Source organism: Neophocaena asiaeorientalis, unplaced genomic scaffold (genome assembly GCF_003031525.2).
Source record: "Neophocaena asiaeorientalis asiaeorientalis breed wild unplaced genomic scaffold, Neophocaena_asiaeorientalis_V1.1 scaffold260, whole genome shotgun sequence".
In the NCBI taxonomy this organism is placed as follows: domain Eukaryota; kingdom Metazoa; phylum Chordata; class Mammalia; order Artiodactyla; family Phocoenidae; genus Neophocaena; species Neophocaena asiaeorientalis.
This window is the reverse complement of record NW_020173404.1, coordinates 246827-259824: the sequence shown is the minus strand read 5'-3', so window position 1 is coordinate 259824 and position 12998 is coordinate 246827. Positions and strand designations below refer to the sequence as shown.

Sequence of the window (12998 nt, the reverse complement as noted above, 5' to 3'; positions counted from 1 at the left end):
AACAAGGAAAATCTCAAACAACTTACCCTACCACCTAAAAGAATCAGAAAAAGAAGAACAAAGCCCAAAGTCAGCAGAAGGAAGGAAATAATAAAGATCAGAGAGGAAATAAAATAGAGATTAAAAAAATAATAGAAAAGATCAATGAAACTAAGAGCCAGTATTTTGAAAAGATAAACAAAATGGACAAACCTCTAGCCAGGCTCACCAAGAAGAAGAGAGAGGACCCAAATAAACAAAATAAGAAATGAAAAGAGTAGAGTAGAAATAACAAATAATACAGAAATACAAAAACTCGTAAGAGAATACTAAGAACATTTATATCCTAACACATTGGGCAACATAGAATAGACAAATTTCTAGAAACATATAGCCAGCCAAGACCGAGTCAAGAAGAAATAGACAATTTGAAGAGACCAATTACTAGAAGTGAAATAGAACTGCCAATAACAAAACTACCTGCAAACAAAAGTCTAGGACCAGACAGCTTCACTGGGGAATTCTACCAAACATGTAAAGAAGAGCTAAAACCTATCCTTCTAATACTATTCCAAATTATTAAAGAGGATGAAACACTCCCAAACTCATTCTACGAGGCCACTATTACCCTGGTACCAAAACCAGACAAAGATACTACAAAAAGTGAAAGTTACAGACCAATATTCTTGATGAATATAGATGCAAAAATCCTCATCAAAATATTAGCAAACCAAATCAAACAACATATAAAAAGGATCATACACCATGATCAAGCTGGACTTATTCTGGGGACACAAGGATGGTTCAACATATGCAAATCCATTAATGTGGCACACGGCACTAACAAAAAGAAAGACAAAAACCACATGATCATTTCAATAGATGCTAAAAAAGTATCTGACAAAATTCAACATCCATTCATCATAAGAACTCTCATCAAAGTGGGTACAGAAGGAACATATCTCAACATAATAAAGGCCATTTATGACAAACCCACAGCCAACATAATAATGGTGAAAAGATGAAAGCTTTCCTGTTAAATTAAGGAACAAGACAAGGATGCCTACTCACACCCCTTCCTTCTATTTAACATAGTATTGGAAGTACTAGCCAAAGTTATCAAACAAGGGAAAAAAGGGTATCCAAATTGGAAGGGACAGCAGATGACATGACACTCCATACAGAGAACCCTAAAGTCCCCCCCAAAAACTTTTAGAATAAATGAATTCAGAAAGGCTGAAAGATACAAGATTAATACACAGCAATCTGCTGCATTTCTATACACTAATAATGAAATATCAGAAAGTTAAAATCCCACTTAAAAAAAAATCCCATTTAAAACTGCATCAAAAGAAGAAAAAAACCTAGGAATAAACTTAATCAAGGAGGTTAAAGACCTACACACTGAAAACTATAAAACATTGATTAAAAAAAAGTGAAAATGGTTAAAAGAAATGGAAAGATATTCCCATGCTCTTGGAATGGAAGAATCAGTATTATTAAAATGGCCACACAGGGGCTTCCCTGGTGGTGTCAAAAAAAAAAAAAAAAAAAAAAAGCCACACTACCCAAAGAAATCTACAGATTGCATCCCCTATCATTTTTCACAGAAATAGAATAATCCTAAAATTTATATGGAACCACAAAAGGCCCCAAATTACCAGAGCAATCCTGAGAAAAAAAGAACAAAGCAGGAGGTACAAACGTCCCAGACCTCAGACTATACTGCAAAGCTACAGTAATCAAAACAGTGTGGTACTGGCACAAAAAAACAGATACATAGATCAATGGAACGGAACAGAGAGCCCAGAAATAAACCCACGCACCTACAATCAATTAATTTATGACAAAGGAGGCAAGAATATACAATGGAGAAAAGACAGTTCTATCAACAAGTGGTGCTAGGAAAACTGGACAGCTACAGGCAAAACAATGGGATTAGAAAATTCCCTCATACCATATACAAAAATAAACTCAAAATGGATTAAAGGGGCTTCCCTGGTGGCGCAGTGGTTGAGAGTCCGCCTGCCGATGCAGGGGACACAGGTTCATGCCCCGGTCTGGGAAGATCCCACATGCTGTGGAGCGGCTGGGCCTGTGAGCCATGGCCGCTGAGCCTGCGCATCTGGAGCCTGTGCTCCGCAACGGGAGAGGCCACAACAGTGAGGCCCACATACCGCAAAAAAAAAAAAAAAAAATGGATTAAAGACCTAAATATACAACCTGAAACCATAAAACTCCTAGAAGAGAACATAGGCAGGACACTCTTTGACATAAATCATAGCAGTATTTTTTGGATCTGTCCCCTAAAATTAACAAATGGGACCTAATTAAATTTAAAAGCTTTTGCACAGCAAAAGAAGCCATCAACAAATCAAAAAGACAACCTATGGAATCAGAGAAAATATCTGCAAATGATGCAACTTACTCAAAATACACAAACAGCTGATACAGCTTAATATAAAAAAAAACACAAGCTATCCAATCAAAACACGGGCAGAAGACTTGAATAGATATTTTCCCAAAGACATACAGATGGCTAACAGGCACACGAAAAGATGCTCATCATGACTAATTATTCAAGAATTGCAAATCAAAACCCCAAAGAGGTATCACCTCACACCTGTCAAAATGTCTATATCAAAATGTCTACAAATAACAAATGTTGGAGAGGATGTGGAGAAAAGGGAGTCCTCATACATTTTTCATGGAAATGTAAATTGGTGCAGCCACTATGGAAGACAGTATGGAGGTTCCTTAAAAAACTAAAAATAGAATTACCATAAGATACATCAATTGCACTCCTGAGTATATATCCAGAAAAAAAGGAAACACTAATTCAAAAAGAGACATGTACCACAATGTTCATAGCAGCACTATGTACAACAGCCAAGACATGGAAGCAACCCAAGTGCCCATCAACAGACGACTGGATCATAAAGATGTGATACACACATACACACACACTGGAATGTTACTCAGCCGTTAAAAAGAGTGAAATATTGCCATCTGTAGCAACATGGAGAGACCTGGAGAATATTAATGCTTAGTGAAGTAAGTCAGACAGAGAAAGATAAATACTGTACGATAGCATTCATATGTGGAATCTAAAAAGTCATACAAATGAATGTATGTACAAAACAGAAACAGACTCAAAGAAATAGAAAACAAACTTATGGTTACCAAAGAGGAAGGGGAGAGGGACAAATTAGGGGTACGGGTTTAACAGATACAAACTACTATACATAAAATAGATAAGCAACAGGAATCTACTTTCTAGCACAGGGAATTATACCCAATATCTTGTAGTAACCTAAAACGGAATATAATGCACAAAAACTGAATCACTATGCTGTACACCTGAAACTAATACAGTATTGTAGATCAACTGAACTTCAATAAAAAGTTAGCAGTTTGGGGGACTTCCCTGGTGGTCCAGTGGGTAAGACTCTGTGCTCCCAATGCAGGGGGCCCAGGTTCGATCCCTGGTTGGGGAACTAGATTCCACATGCATGCCGCAACTCAGAAGTCTGCATGCTGCAACTAAAGATCCCGCATACTGCAACTAAACATGCCGCGACAAAGATCCCACGTGCTGCAACTAAGACCCCGTGCAGCCAAAATAAATAAATAAATAGTTAGCAGTTTTTGTTGTGCAGTATTGAAATCTACTGATTAAGTTGTAGAGTGACTTCACATATCTTAAAGAGATAACACAGGTGAAAGCTATTTAAAAAGTGAAGTGCTATGCAAATATAACATTAAATCAAACATTAATCATTAGTTCTTTCAAATCAATAGACTTAATGTGTTAGTTTAGACTGGGCTGTGGAATTATAAACTTAAAGTATAAACTTCATTATTAATTTCCTTACATGTATGTTGAAGTCATTTCAAGAAAGAAGTAGGATATGCATGTTTTAAAATATTAAAAAGTTACCAGAAATATCTAAATAATAATATATATATTAAAAAATACTCCAAACATTCCAACATCAGACAGATGACACACATAAAACACTCTTACCTCATCATCTGAATAGCTGTAGGCAGATGATACAGCTACCCACATCTTACTGGCTACTGTAGCTGCTTGTTTCATACCAGATTTTAGCACATCCATCTTGGGTCCTGAGAGTATATTGTCCAGCTTTAGCCCTGACAAAGAATTTACCACAGAACCCAATGAGCCATGTGGTGAAGAACGGACCAGTGCTGATAAAGAAGCTGAACGTTCTTTATGACCTCGAGAGGGAGTTTGTTGCCGGAAACGCCCAGTAAAAGTTTTAGATCTGGACACTGCAGGGGAGCTCTTTTCACTTTCAGGACTGTCCTGTGCTGCAGGACCATGATCTAAAGGTAGGCTTGATCTCCTCTCTAAAGGGTGAATAAATGCACTGGTAGTGCCAGGCTCTCTGTTTCCCTCTCCATGTAGTTCCATACTAGAAGACTTGCTACCCAAGGGACTCTTTAGATTCATATAGCTTTCAATTTCATCAGCCAGATTACGTGCAATAACTGGAGAAAACAACTTATCTTCTGAATCAGGAGTTTTTTCTCCTATACATTCAGTGGCTAAAAGTGACAAAGGATCTAGTCCAGTTTCAACATCTTCCCTCTCAATAGCTTTAGCAACACCACATAAACTACTTCTCTTATTTACTAGATCTTTGGATCCTGCTTTCAAGTCTCTGGACTGATTACTGTCATTTTGTAGGCTGTCACATGTATCCTTTGTCACAGGAGTTTTAGCTACATTTTCATCAACTACAGGTTCTATGAACTCTTGGCTTTCCTCAAGCATCTCTAACACCGATGAAGATCTGTGCTCAGAATCCCAAGTGCTTTCAGACACACGAGTCCTAGTGTCAGCTGGATGACAGCTAATACTCTCAAAGCTATGGGTTCTTGCGATATGAAGTGGAGAAGTCTTAGGACTCGTCAGTGCTGCTGTGAGAATCCTGGCATCTGCTCCCATCATGATAGCCACTTCACTTGAAATTAAATCCAAACTGCTCTTCTTAAGCAACATTCCTGCTCGACTTTCAGAACTAAAACTACAGCTTCTCTCCGGAAAATGCTTTTGCCTTTTTTCTCCTCTATCACCATTCTTCTTGAGATTAGTAACTTCACCAAGGACTGCATCTTCAACTGGATCTTGAGTAGAAAACAGTGTATTTGGTGTACTACCTAAAAAGAGAAAGTGCAGTATTAAAAATAAATCTCTATTTTCTGATGTAACTTTTATAAAATTGTTTTTTTCTAATTTTTGAAAGTGACACATACTCAAAGTAAAAGATTCAGAAAGGTAAGACGGTATACAGAAAAAGTCCAAAAATTACTCCATTCAACCCTGCCTCTCAGAGATAACATTTTAATGTATAATCTGCCTTTCATCCTCTATGCATATACACACATTTTTAAAAAGGATCGTGCAATATATACTGTATATACCTGTACTGTTCACTAAAGATATCACATTTATCAATAAATATACATCTATAAACATGTTTTATATTTTAAGAGTTTTATATTCAGTTTAAGAAATATATTCCACATTAAATAGCAGACCTAAAAAGAAATAAGCTCTTCTATCTTGGGTTTCATATATCTAATTCAACAAGTATTTGCCAGGAATCTACCCTGCAGAAAGCAAATTCATAATCATAGAGAAATTATATATTTGCTATAGCCAAAGCCTTACTTCTCCAAAGTAAAAGGATCTAGAATGGAGCACTTAGAATCGGCAGATTCCAAGAAGCCTGCTAAAATCTGAATAGCCAAAATTTGTTCAGATATGTTTATTCCTTCAACAAATATCTGAATTCCTACTAGCATCCACTATGTGAGGTGCTAAGAATACAATGGAGAATAAAACTGACATAATCCCAGCCCTCACAGAGGTCAATCTTGTTTGAGCAAGTGGAACAAAATTATGCCAGTGTCTGTAGGAACCTCCCCCACCTTTGGGGGATGCAGGCAGTCATTAACTCTTTGCTACCATGCAATTTTTTCCACGCCAAGACCAAAAGCTATTTCTAGTTGCATCATTAGCAGAACTTAAGTCTACCCATTCATATTTAGGATTCTCATTTTTTTTGTTTTTTGTTTTGTTTTTGCAGTACGCGGGCCTCTCACTGCCGTGGCCCCTCCCATTGCGGAGCACAGGCTCCGGACGTGCAGGCTCCGCGGCACGTGGGATCTTCCCAGACCGGTGCATGAACCTGCATCCCCTGAATCGGCAGGCGGACTCTCAACCACTGTGCCACCAGGGAAGCCCTCTCATTTGTTTTTTAAAAAGTATAATGACCTGGGAGTTTGGAAGGGAAAGTTGTCATTATGATAAGATCTTTTTTTTAATCTTCCAAATTGATTTCAAGGTTCTTTTTAATATTCCAAATTGGTATCTATTAATAATCATAATCTTTCCAATTAAACAGAATAATAAGCATTTAGAGATATTTTAAAGCATTTAAGGGAATTAAATTAGCCTATTTTATAACTCCGAAGTTTGTACCTGCTTTGAAAACTTTTAACAATATTTGAGAAAAGATCTTTGCAAATTTACTGGTTCTCATATCATTTCTAGGAAATTTAGTGTCACATTTTGTTCAATTTTAAAATAAAATTGACTGTTTGATATATTGGAAAAAGCCTCATTACCACCTCCTCTTTTCTTAATAGAACAAATCTTCCTACATCAAAATGTAACATGGAAATAAGATCAATAAAAAGAGAAGAAAATGCACCAGTCCCCAGACCATGTCCATTTCAATATTCTGAGAAGATTCTAAACCTCTGATAAAGAAAACTGTCCTCCTTTTTTTTTTTTTTAACCTGCTATCAATAGGTTGGGAAAATGGGATAAAGAATATATATATCAATTATTTTTTTCAAAACATCTGTAGCTCCACCTCATTAGCAAAACACTATCCCCTCACTCCCTGTAAAATAACCGAACTTGGTATCACAATTAAAAAAAAAAAAAAAAAAAACTTTAGGAATAAGGAGTATTTCCACATTGACTTAAAAAGCTGAGCGAATTAATTTCTATAAAGTCATACAATAGATACACTTACAGATAGACTGCTGACTTTAGGGACGTGAACTGTAGCTACTACTAACAAAAGGCAAATGACACAGGCCAATTTCATTGTCTTTTAAAATCATACACTTAAGACGTATGCCTTAAGGGTACTTAGGAGGACTACACATAATTGAAGGCAGTAAACACAAATTCATGGGAGTCACACACAACAGAGTTATTCATTACAAATACTTAACCATAAACAGAAAGTGGCTCAGGGTACCTAGAATAATTGGGCAAAAATTAAAGACCCGCTGGTATTTTTGTGCAGAACGTTAAGTGATGTGAATCTTTTTCTTCCATTTCCCTTCAGGCTTAGGAATTACTCTGCCACACACAAGCCCTTTGGAATTTGACCACATAACTGCCTCTCTGTTAGGATGAGTATAGCAGGCCCGTCCTACAGTCCTCTCTCATTATCAACCATAGGAAAGGAGGACGGAACTCAGAACAAGCACTATAAGAAAAGGTATTCCAAATAACAACTAAACACACTTAATACCCTTCCTTTTAAAAATGAATTATCTTTAAATAACTATTTTAATTTCTTCTTTAGCATATTTATAGGATTCAGCTTACTTCTGGCTCTTTAGCATGTTCATTACAATTAAGTTAGCAATTTATAATGTCATTAAAGACACACATGTACCTATAGAAGTGTATTTTAAATATGTGATAACCAATATGTAAAGACTCACCAGTGCTACTTTTCCTGCCATTGACATCAAATATACCAGATGGAACTTTCACAATACTGCCGCCCCATGCAGGAGGCTCAGGAGGACTCGGGGGCTCTGCACTAGGTTGTGAATGTTTGGCCACAACAGCAGAGACATCGCATACCTCTGGGAAAAAATATCTGGATGTTATCATTTCTATTTTTGCCAGTATTGAACAGAAACAAAGTATTTTTAAAATATATTTTATGTATTTTTTCTCTAAGTGGGGGTGAATACTTTTTCTCTATTTTATTACTGATTTATTTTATGCCATAAATGTTGCCAGTACTGACTGAAATAAATGCTTTAACATTCATAATCCTAACTTGAGCATTCCTGAGTGAATAAATTAAGGCTTTGGCCTTCTGTCACACTCCTCATCACTTGTCAAGTAGGAGAGGGGCTTGCTTCTGCATAATTCTAGAGCATAAAGTAAGTGACATCATTAAAGAAACTGTACTTTTTCGTAAGAAGACAGGAAGACCATCGTATTATCAAAAAGCCAAAATATTTCTCCATATTTCCTTAAAATGACTACTACAAATCATTTCTCATTTCTATCTCAATGAGTCCCCTAAAAAAGAGAAAACTACACAGACTATATTGGAACCTACAAATGAAAATTATCGACTTAGATATTTGAAGGACTTCTAGTGAAAGAGCATTTTAAAATAAAAGTTTGATGACTCAGAGTTTAGTCCTGGTTCTGTCACAAAGTAGTTATTTAACACTGGCAAATGAATACCTTGATGGGCTGCAGTTTCCTACAAACTTGAGGGTTGACCTACAGAGTCTCTAAAGATCTCTTAAATTCTAAAATTCAGAGACTACCAAAAATCTATCATATATAAGAGTACATAGTATCTTATAAGCCCAGACTTTACATTTCTGGAAATTATCACCAAAATTATCAAATAAGACTTTTAATTAATATAGGTATTTTTCTAAGTAAAGCTAGTAAACATCAGTACTTAACCTTCTGTTTGCACTTTTGTTTTGGTTATCAAGTCTCCTGATACTTGTTCTTCAGGCACATGAATTTCTGCATCGTCCTTTATAAGTTCATCCTTAGACCCATAGCCTTGGTCAGACTGACCACCTGTTAAAAAGAATGTAGGCTGACATATAAATGTTTTCATATATTTATAGTCCAGCTATAAAATGTCAAAAGGAAATTCCACCAACTTACACAATTAAACTTGTAAAAAAAAGAAGAGAAGAAAGCTCATGAAGCACACAAAACATTTTACAACAATGGTAAGAATCAAAGAACAGTAGAAACAGGAACATCAAAGACTAAAAACCATTACACACTTGGAAGCAGTGAATCTTAATTTAATTTCCTTACCTATAAATTAGTAGATTTGGATAAGATGTTTCGAAAGTTTCTTTTAGAGTGCATCTACAGAATGCTACCTTTTGCGTAAGAAAGAAGTGGAAATAAAACAAACATATATCTGCTTACTTTTGCAAAAAGAAATGCAGGAATAATAAACCAGAAAACAAAACTGGTTACCTACAAGGGATGGGGGAAAATAGGATGGAAGGGATTGAGAGAGAGGAAACTTCTCTAAATATGGTTATCATATTGTTTTTATTTTTGGAAATGTATTAACTTCTACAAGTTCAAAAACTTAAATCAGCAAAACTGAGGGCCAGGGTGTAACTAAAACTGAATACACACAGAAACAAACAAAACCAATTGTTTATGAATAACATGATCACACTGAAAGGATGGGGGAGGACTAATGTAATGTGTAACTTTTAACTTTTAACTGTGTAACTTTTAACACATTATTCTGAGTATATACCCTAGTCATGGGGGGTAACAGTCAAATCCTAAACTCCTTAGGTTTATTTCTCACAGGGGAATGGATATAGCAATTCTGAAATTATATTATGTGCACTGTAGGACTGAGCAAATGAGTAAATGTGATGATGTTGGGAGCCAAGATTCTTACAGTGGAAGAAGAGAGATCTTTAAAAAGTGAAATGAAGGAAGGCAAAGAAAAACCTGTGGGGCTGATTTGGAATTAGAAGTATTTCTAAAATACATACACATTTTTCTACCTCTGCTGAAAAAGTCTAGAACGACAACACCCTGGAGGGAGTAAGCATTTCTACAGCCCAGACATTCGTTTCTAAAATCTATTGCCCATTAAAAGGAACCTGGGATCCTTGAAGAAAAGGCCGATTCCAGAGCTCAGTCAGGGAAGGTACAAGAATGAGCCAGGAACGTTTTGTTATGCAAGAAAGCAAGTGCTCAAAAACATGAGAGGACATTTCTAAAGAACATTCAAAAGAATATTATCTTATAAATGTGAGGGGACAATAGAGTTGGCAAAATCACCACCTTACAGCCATCACAGTAAAACGATTGGTTCAGGCAAGAATCATCAATGGATGATAAATTTAAAAGAGAAAGTGTGATGAAAAAGAAGATATTGTTGCATAGTCTCAGTGTCTCTTCACAAATAGCTTATTATCTGCAAGGGGGATAATGGTAACTAATAGAAACCAAACACTGACATCAAGTGATAAAAATTAACGTTACCAATGAGGGGCAGACAGACATTGTGTGCCTCTGGGTTGTGATAATCTCAGAAGGATTTAACATAATTTTTGTAGAAGAGCCATGGATGCATAACCTAATCTAATCAAATTTGGCAGCATTCCACAAAATAACTGGACGTATTCTTCAAAAAGGTCAAGGTTACGAAAGACAAAGAAAAGGTGGGGAACTGTGCCTGGTTAAAGGAGACTAAAGAGGAGTTAAAGTACCACAAAGGACATTATAGCTGACAACACTGGAATACAGACTATACATTAAAGAAGTAAAACAATGTTTTCCTGAATTTGGAAACTATACTGTGGTTATGTAAGAGCAAATACCACTGAAGTATTAAGAGGTAAAAGGGCAAGATGTATGCAATCTGCTCTCACATAATTTAGGGGAAAAAAGTGCATGTGTACAGAAAGAAACTGATAAAGCAAATGTGTCAAACTAAAAGTGAATGAAACTAAATAAAAGTTATTCAAGAGTTCTTCATACTATTCTTGAAACATTTAATAAGTTTAAAATTAAAGCTGAAATAAAGGCAGGTTACCAGGGGATCATTATAAAGGATGTCAATGAAAAACACATAAAACAAAAAATATAGTGCCTTCCACTGTCTACCACTTTTTTTTTTTTTTTTGCGGTACGAGGGCCTCTCACTGTTGTGGCCTCTCCCGCTGCGGAGCACAGGCTCCGGACGCGCAGGCTCAGCGGCCATGGCTCACGGGCCCAGCCGCTCCGCAGCATGTGGGATCCTCCCGGACCGGGGCACGAACCCGCGTCCCCTGCATCGGCAGGCGGACTCCCAACCACTGCGCCACCAGGGAAGCCCACTTTTTATTTTTATTTTTTTTTTGTGGTATGCGGGGCTCTCACTGCTGCGGCCTCTCCTGCTGCGGAGCACAGGCTCCGGACGCGCAGGCCCAGCGGCCATGGCTCAAGGGCCCAGCCGCTCCGCAGCATGTGGGATCCTCCCGGACCGGGGCACGAACCCGCGTCCCCTGCATCGGCAGGCGGACTCCCAACCACTGCACCACCAGGGAAGCCCCACTTTTTATTTTTTCACTTTCTACCACTTTTTAAACTGCCTTTCAAACTTTGGGTTCGCCATATAACAAAAGAATTAAGCTTTAAAAAAACCTGCTATTTAGATAACCAACAAGGACCTGCTATATAGCACAGGGAACTATACTCAATATGTTGTAATAACCTATAAGGGAAAAGAATCTGAAAAAGAATATATATGTATGTGTGTATGTGTATATAACTGAATCACTGTACACCTGAAATTATCACAATACTGTAACTCTGTACTTCGATTAAAAAACTTTTTAATTAAAAAAAATACTGCTATTTAGAATGACTTCTTTCAGTCTTTTTTTTTTTTTTATTGGCCCCCCTCAGAAAGTCTGGTAAAAGCATTACAGTGCCATGAAATGGACACTAGACTGGGTACTGAGTAAACTGATTAAACCCAGACATGCCCTCAACAAGCTAAGTGACTCAGTATCAGGTACTAAGTGGAAAGATTCTGTGAGATAATCCTTAATGAAAAGAGTAACTTAAGCATCTGGGCTGGAAGTCTCCAAAAATATCAGATGGTATCACCAGAAACTCTACAGAGACACATAATCACTGTAAATTCAGTATCAGAGCTTCAGTCATTTGAAATGTAGCTTAAAAGAAATATATGAAAAAGGGATCTGAAGTTTCTTCCCCAACTGGGGAATATGGAATCTTTATGCAGTTTCCCAGAATTACTAGTAAATCGTTTTTTTTGCCTTTAAAGGAGACAAGTTTAAAAATCCAGAGAGATAAGGAGAGTGTTTATCTATTATTAACATTAGTGAAATGGTTTCATACCACAAATTATTTTCTTGATTTTCCATAAATGAAATCCATTTATTCTATAAGCACTAGGAAAAAAATACAGGAGGAAATAAAAGAAGGTGGTTTTCAAATGAAAGTCTCATGAAAATTCCCACATGTTGAAAGAAATTTAATTTATAAACAGGATTGCAACTTACAGCTTTATGTTGACTTTCACCAATTTATACATGCTTCTGTAATTATGGGGATAGTTTTTAGCACAAGAATCAGCAGTTCAGTTTTAGCAAGCAAAAACCACCTTAACAGCTGGAATACTGAAATCTTTAACGCTCATAAAACTATTTGACTCAATGATGCTACAAACCACCCTCAAAATAAGAATTGTAGCAAGGCATAGCATATTTTCAATTAAGATAAATATGCTTTGCAAATTGATCATAAAGCGTTAGTTGGGTATTTTCAGTAGTATGTATATGATTACACGTATCTGAAGGAGAAAAAGCCAAGAAAACTAAAATTGCTTTCCACTTGCAACAGTACTTAAAATATAACAAAAGGCCTCTCCCCCACCCTTGCATGTCAGCAAAATTTAACCTAATAAATGGGAAATTACCTGAAGTGGTTAACATTCAAGGGTAGAATTAATGCACACGTGTATCCATAGCTTCACGTCACACAAGTCTGTCTGCACCCCACACCATGACAGCCAAGGACAAATGCAGCACCAAGAAACAGCACAGAGCAAAAAGCAGAGCAACAAAGAGCAGAGAAAAGGAAACTTCAGTCATTGAGACAAGTTCATCAGATGAAGCACAGGAATTAGACT

General features: G+C 36.7%; 1 protein-coding gene across 2 annotated transcripts in view; it reads right to left on the bottom strand.

The window, feature by feature from the left end:
* Positions 1-12998, bottom strand: part of DENND4C (DENN domain containing 4C) — a 125514-nt gene that overhangs the window by 27761 nt on the left and 84755 nt on the right. For both annotated transcript variants that reach the window (XM_024747153.1, XM_024747154.1), the window contains 3 exons: positions 8762-8884; positions 7765-7911; positions 4007-5169 (listed from right to left, as the gene is read on the bottom strand). In XM_024747153.1, coding sequence (XP_024602921.1) covers positions 4007-5169; positions 7765-7911; positions 8762-8884 — 1433 coding nt within the window. The remainder of the gene's footprint in view (positions 1-4006; positions 5170-7764; positions 7912-8761; positions 8885-12998) is intronic.